The sequence below is a fragment of the Lagenorhynchus albirostris genome, chromosome 4 (assembly GCF_949774975.1).
Source record: "Lagenorhynchus albirostris chromosome 4, mLagAlb1.1, whole genome shotgun sequence".
Taxonomy (NCBI): domain Eukaryota; kingdom Metazoa; phylum Chordata; class Mammalia; order Artiodactyla; family Delphinidae; genus Lagenorhynchus; species Lagenorhynchus albirostris.
This window is the reverse complement of record NC_083098.1, coordinates 118783962-118791308: the sequence shown is the minus strand read 5'-3', so window position 1 is coordinate 118791308 and position 7347 is coordinate 118783962. Positions and strand designations below refer to the sequence as shown.

At 48.4% G+C, this 7347-nt stretch overlaps 1 protein-coding gene across 1 annotated transcript in view; it reads left to right on the top strand.

The window, feature by feature from the left end:
• The first annotated feature begins 2139 nt into the window (after positions 1-2139).
• The window catches only part of ELOVL6 (ELOVL fatty acid elongase 6), a 134228-nt gene continuing 129020 nt past the window's right edge, over positions 2140-7347 (top strand). Inside the window, exons 1-2 of the mRNA XM_060148595.1 lie at positions 2140-2217; positions 2372-2492. Coding sequence (XP_060004578.1) covers positions 2404-2492 — 89 coding nt within the window. The 5' untranslated portion in view covers positions 2140-2217; positions 2372-2403. The remainder of the gene's footprint in view (positions 2218-2371; positions 2493-7347) is intronic.

The window sequence follows — 7347 nt, the reverse complement described above, 5'->3', positions numbered from 1 at the left end:
TGCTATTTAATTTTAATCTTAGGACGTCACCTTATATGAAATTATTTTGCCTTCTGCTATGGAAGGTGAGCTCCAAAAGAGCAGGAGTCCTGTCTCTCTTCTTCCCCTGACTCCCACGAGCTCAGAAGATCACAGGCTCATGCAATATCTAGTAAATAAGTGGTCAAAGGATAAGTGTATTTAAAATGATTAAAAGGCTGCCAAATTGCTTTCCAGGTGAAGTCACTAGCTTTCACTACCACTGACAGTGCGTGTTCTGAACACCCTCGACAGCACGTAGTACTATCAAGAATCTACCATTTTTGGCAAGTGTCCACGTTAAAGGTCAAGAAATAGGGACTTACCTTCCATGTTAAAGTAATTTTTCTTCAGACACTGTTAAGAACAAATCAGATATTTGCTTTTAGCATAACCCCAACTCCATCTTCAGAAAATAAACAGGTAATAACAGACATTGTTTGAATAAGAAACATAGTAAATGAGAATTTCTCATACCAGTTTAAAATTGATATGATGCCTGAGTACTGAGAATAGTACTCAGTTTAAAAATGGAATCCTTTTAAGGCAAAAGTAGGACTTATCCTTGCAATATACAGCAAAACATTCGCTGGATTTTCTCACACCTGATTCCTTTCTCACTTCCCTCCCTCCTTTCACTTACTTAATCACTTAACTTTACAAATATTTATTGATTACTCACAGGTCCAGGTACTGTGCTAAAATCCTTATCTCTCATCAGGTCACACCCACCTTCCACCTAAAGCCTGCCAAGTCTTTTGGTCTAGGCTTTACCTTCAAATTCACTCAGACTTGCACTGCAGAAGTCTCTAGAATGACACCCTTAAATGGAGATATGAGGAAAGTCTGTACATGGAATGTTTGGGAGCATCAACTTATAAATTAATTTATATACATATACACACACACTATATATATATATAGTTGTACTGGATTTTTAAAACTCTTTAACTTTTTATTATACCTTCCTCATTTACAGAGATGTTTCTCGCAGTTCCCACTTTTCAGTGGTTCCAGGCACCTGACTTTAAATGAAAACACCCTCTCTTTGGACTGCCTTGGAGGTGGGGAGGTACAGAGAGAGAAAGAATTTTCTTCTTGGCCCTAATGTCCACCTAATTTTTAAAGCATAGGTTCCTTATTATTATTATGTTTTAAGCTTACAATTACATGCATAGATTATATTATCAGATGCCTCCATGTCTCATTTCATTTTTCCTAACTCGTGAGGAATGAGTGGAGGGATGGACAGAGTAAAAAATACTTTTCCCTCTGAGAAAAGAAAGATGGGTGTATATGGAAGCAGAGGTTAAAACACTGCTGTGAGACTGGGGGATCAGTGGAGGTCAACATTACATTTAGCCCTCTCCTCAAACGTGATTCTGTTCCATCTACCACCGTACAATAAATAAAGCGAATTTCTCACGCATACAAATAGTTTTTGCATTGGACCAGTTGGTCCAGTTCTCCCATCTGCTAACTTCCTGCCCCCGCTTTGTCTCAGTTCATTAACTTTACCCTTTCCCGTACCCAAACCCTCCACCTAACCTCCCTCCCTCTTCTGGCTACTAGTCACTCTCGACTTTCCGCCACCCTCGTCCTCAGCATCCCCAGCCAGCAGCTGATTGGCGAGCTCAGCGGGCCGGGCCCCAGGTTAAAGTAAGTCAAAGCCAGAGCTCAGAGGTGAGTGACCTGGAGGGTGCGGCGGGGGCCAAGAGGTAGGAAGTGCGTTCCTTTCACGTGGGATTTCAGCGCAAATTTGTCTGGAGTTCTTGCGAGAGAGCTGGCAGGTTTTACTATTTATCACCTACTCGCCAAGCTCGCCTTGGGGCTGCACTCGGTTCTCGGAAACTTCATTCAAAAGCCAGGCTAGGCGGCCCACGAGGTCGGGATTGGGGGGTTGTGAATGACCTCGAGGCCACTTCCTCCCTCTCCGAGCCCGTCCTCTACTCCCCTAGTCACCTTCACGGAAACAAAACTGCCCCCCAGGGCTAGAGAGGTCTCTCTCTCAGTCTCCCTCGCAAAGGGTTAATTTGTCAGATCGCACGAGGGGGAGGAGATTTCCCCGTAGACAAGTAAAAAGGGTGATGGACAAACGTGCGGGCACTAAGACCGCAAGGCATTCGTTTCCTCCTACTGTGGATGCGGACGCCCGGAGGAGGAGAGTCCCAGAGCGAGGAGCTGGGAGCAGAGGCACAGGCAATGCTCAACCCCGACCGTAGCTGAGAGAGGCTGGGGGAGACCGATTGCCGGAGACCGAGCGGCGAGGGGAAGACCTAGGGGGGTGGGTGGGGGAAGCAGACAGGCGAGCACTCGAAATCAAGCGCTTTACAGATTATTTTATTTTGTGTAGAGAACACGTAGCGACTCCGAAGATCAGCCCCAATGAACATGTCAGTGTTGACTTTACAAGAATATGAATTCGAAAAGCAGTTCAACGAGAATGAAGCCATCCAGTGGATGCAGGAAAACTGGTAGGTGATGCTTTCGCGTGATACTGTCCCCGGGAGCCCTGCGCGTCTTCCCGGTGTGCCTTAATGTCGGTACTCCCTTTCTGGGGCGTGAATCGAGCGAGGAACCGCGAGCAGCAGTGAACGGATCGCTGAGTTCCCGGGTCTCCCGGGTGCAGGAGACATTGGGGCTGCATGAAGCGCGTGAGTCTGTGGGTGCCCCTGGGTGAACCGTGGCTACACATGCATCTTTAACATAGATTATATAACATAGACCATATGTGTGTACATAGAGTAGATGTCTGTGCTACAGGGAAGGCGGGAGAGATGCCACAGTCCCTACCTGTGCTACTCCTTGTTTTCCTCTAGATTTGGGTTTTCTTGCTTGGCCTCCCGCAAGCAGAGTGTGAAAGGCAGTGGAGGGAGGACCCAGTTGCCTGCTCCCTTTAACCCTCTCCGGCCCGCCGTCCTCAGCTCTCTGGTCCTCGCCCTCTCCCCATCCTTCCTGCCCTTCCTTTCTCCTTGCAGCTCTGCTACTTCACTGTCTTCCTCTTTGCTGCTCCCCGGCCGGATTCCTCCTTTCCTGGACCCCTTTCCCCACGCGGATCCCTTTCCGGTTTCATAAAGAGACGGAGGCGGGGAGTGGGGGAGGAGGGGACAATGAAAACAGTAATAAAAATGAATGAACCCGAGCGAGTGGAGCCACGCCATTATTAAGTTTGTTTTACGGAAACGCCTTTTGGACACACTCAATTCTAATTCAGTGGGAAACTGCTGACTGGAGTTGAGACACGGATTAAAAACCTCCGGGTCCGCAGAGTCCTTCGGGGCTCTTCCCCAGACAAACTTCTAACCCGGTAAAGCATCTTTCTTGTTCACTGTGTCCCTCCGCCAGTCCTTTTGAAAATCCCTGTGTGGGAAGCGATCCTGTGTCACCTTGCAATATTTAACAGGGTGAGGGTGTGTGTGCTCATCTCGCTTCTTCCCTGTAGATCGAGCTGCTGTGGCAGACATTCTCTTACTCCTCTTAACCCCAGGTCTGGCGATCAGTAAAGAGCAAGCCCAACGCACCCCCAAGCTGGGCAGCGGCTGGCAGCCTCCCAGGTGCTGAATGAGAGGGTCCCGCCAAGGGGGCTCCCTCCTGGGATCTGGGGGATCCCGCCCGCCGCGTGCGCGAGCGCTTGCCCCGGCGCCCTCACGACCTGCCTTCCCTCCCCCATCTCATCAATGGGAAACCAGAGACGCCGGCGCGCCGGTGGGCCGGGGCGGGGGAGCGGTGCAATAGGGGGTGCCGTGCACCGGAACCGGGTGGTGGGGGTTCAACGTCTTTTTCTCCGGCCCCCGGGAGTCGCGACTAGCCTCGGAGGGTTCGGCCGCCGCTCCCGCCTCCTCCCTCCCGGCCAGCCCGCCCGGGACCGGCGGGCCATTTGCGGCCGCAGCCCGGCCGGGCCCGCCCCCTGCGCCGTGCGTGCCGACTGGGCCCGGCCTGTTGGGGCGGGCGCGACCGGCCCGGCGCGCGGCCCTGCGCGCTCACGCTCGCTGCGGCGTGGCTGGGGGCTTCCGAGGGCGCGGGGGCCGGAGGGCCGCTGCGGGCCGCTGCCGGAAGCCAGGAGGGGACCGCGATCCGCTCGGGAAGCCGGGGAGTGCGGCAGCACACGGGGCGCGGGGCCGGGGCGCCCCCTGGGCCGCCGAGGCCGAAAGCGCCGAGGGTGGGTCCGGAAGACGGCTGTGCACCGGGAGGCTCGATCCAGTAGGAGTTTAGGCATTTAAGGCCTCGGCGCTCCGGGAGGCCAGGCCCCCTCGGGCGCCACCAAGGGAACCTTCTCCAGCGGCACTTCCTCCTCCCGCGAAGGGGGTGGCGCTGAAGGCAGGGCGGGGGCGGTGGCCCGGGGTGGCGGGCGGCACGGCGGGCCAGCCGAAGGCTCTAGTCTTCTCTGCAGCTGTCTGTCGCGTTCGCTTGCCACACGGCTCAGCCCATCTTCCTCCCCCGTTGGCCCTGCGCGCTCTGTGGTTTCTAACGTCCGCCCTGTCTCCAGCTTGCTGCACCCTTGTTGAACCTGCGTCTCTGGAGCCGGCCTCCCCTCGCGCCGGCAGCTCGTTTTCACTGTGGGCCAGTGCCCCTCCGCGGTGGATACTGTCTCTTATTCACTTGTTGCCTTTTCTCTGAGGCCACTGTCTGTGGCTCCTCCACCTCCAGGTACCATTTCCCGCCTCTTTTCTCCGCTCGCTCAACAAGTACACACTCAACCAGACAGGGCCTAGCTCTCTGGGGACTGAAAATGGCAAAAGTGAGCCAATTAATCTTCGCTTGTTGGGCTCTTGCCACACTTTCCTCCTAGCTCTTTATCTGTACCTTTAATCTGGCAATGTCTTTCCTGGCTTTTCTTCATATGCCTAAATATTTGCATGTGTGTCTGTGCCTCCTATTAGACCATCATCTCTTCAGGGCATTGGTTCTTGTCTCATTCCAATCTTGATTATGCGGAGCACCTCGAAGAGTGCATTGTACCTGGCAGATGCTGGGGAAAAGGGTTGTCTAGTGGGTTAAAATGATGATGGGTGTCCATTTTATTGCCAGCACTACCTGTTAATACTCGAAGCGTAACATACTTGGCCTCCCCTTGCGTTTTGAATATTATGTCATAGTCACACACTAGGGTTTCCCCTTCCTGACTTCTCTCTTTGACCTTAATTGTCTTGCTTCTTTTATCCCAGGGTGTATGCATTTCTCCCAATATCCTTGGGTCCCAGTTTTATAAGCCTCCCCCCAAAACCTCAACAGCCAAAAAGTTTTGAACCAGGTATATAAGAAAATGAAGATTTCCTTTTCATTTCCCTTGTTAACAGGAGAAGGCACTCCATAACCAAGGCTTACACCCTCTTGGGGGCAGGGGAAGTTTAGGAAACACAAGGTCTTACCTTTCCCAGACTCATTAACTAAAAATGGCTTGAATAGCTTCTGGAGGAAAAACACAATGTTGTGAAGTTTCTACTCTATTTTTTGACAAGACACTTTCAGTGGTCCTTAAAAATCCCTTAGACATAGCCTCAATTTAGAGGCTACGTCAAAACTCAATTTAGAGAATTATAACTTATCTCTCAGAAATAAGTTACACTTACTGTCTTTTGAAGAATTGTGAGGAAGGCCAGGAGTGCTGTTTTGTCAGTATGCTGTCTGAACTACCTTTTGAATATTGTTTGAAGGCCTTTATTAAACTTATCTTATAATCCATATTCATTACCTTATTACATATTAGTCTAATGGGACCCATTTTTGGAGTGGTGTTTTTATAAACTAAAGGGTTCAACTGAGGGAAGTTTATCAAGTTAATTGCTGCTTAAACAATGATTAACCCTGTATGCATTGTTCTAGACACAGGATAAATACTATAGACTGTTTTACTCTTCTAGCAGGTGGTTTCACATGTAATAGATTAGAAAAGCTATGGAAATGCAAAGTAATAAATATTATACCTTGGAGAATCATCCTGAGCCACATCTTGAAATTATATGTCAAGTTAAAAATATCCTGGGTAATATTATCTGGTAAATGAAAGTGTTTTGCATGAGGTAGAGGAAAGTGCCTGCTTTTAGCTCAACAGCATTTTTGACTTCTGATTTTACACAGAAAAGCCCTTGTGATTTTATGGCATTGAAAATAGAGGCATTTTGTTCTTTTATGAGATGTCTGGCCTTTACCTGTTACTTTCACGAATAGCTGACTTAATTTATAAGGGCTGCCATCAAGAGAGCAAAACCGCCTAGTGATTGGTAAGGTGACATAAAATTCATTGAATGAGAAGGGCAGCTGGGCTCTGCCTTCTCTTTCAGCAGCCTGTCAGGCCTGTGCTAGCAGCCCTGGATGCTAGTTGCTCCAGTTGTAATTGTCTGGCCAATGATGATTATCTTCTGATGTCGGCTGACACGGTGTCCACCAATAGGAAAGCAGGAGGCCTGTGCTGACTGCTGTAACATTATGTATGTGAGGTGACGTCATCACAGGGCTTGTCTAGAACCTCACGAAACCCTCCCCCGCTCCCCTCTGGCATCCTCCACATCCAGCTTTGTATATTTTTCTGACTTTCTCCCCTCCCTCCACCCGTGGTAATGGTTATAAGGGTTTTATTGTTTTTATATTTTGAGTTCTGTATTTGGGGTCTATAAGATAGTGTAGGAATTTTTAGAAGTAAATACTGTCTGGCTAAGGAAACTTTATCCACAAATTGGATTTTACTAAGGAAAAATAATAAAAGAAACACTATCAGTAAAAGGAATTGTACATCTTTATGTTCTTTCTTATATGTGAGGTTTGGAAAGTAATGTACAATTTCAGTATCAAAAAACTATAAAAGTATTATAAGCCTGTGTTAGATTTTTACTCAAAATATAGCATCGTAATGTCTATCAAACTTTAGAATGCAGACTGTTGTTCTTCCTGTAGTGACAGTTGCTTTGCATTGATCTTTAAAATCCTCCTTGTGACCTGTTGTATGCTTTTGTAAGAAAAGTGGCTGGAAAACAGTACAATCTGTGGTCATGAGTCAGAAAAGGCCACGGTGTCTCATTTAATCAATGACACTACAGCAAATACAAATTTGGTCAGCTGTCTAGGAAACTACTGTGTCCACATTGTACACAGTGTGTTGCTTGCCACTTATTTTGGAGAATCACAGTTCATATTAGCCTTAAGACTGAAAGTCCTAAGTGTGAGGCACTTAACATTTCATTCAATAAACTTTAGAAAGCACTGAGGTGTTGCCTAATATGTACTAGGTTAAGAATGAGAACACTGAGAAAAAGTATACAGAGGAAAATTGGAATCTGTTATGATCCTAGAAAATAATGGAATGTTGTGAAGGAACTTTAATCTGAACTTTTA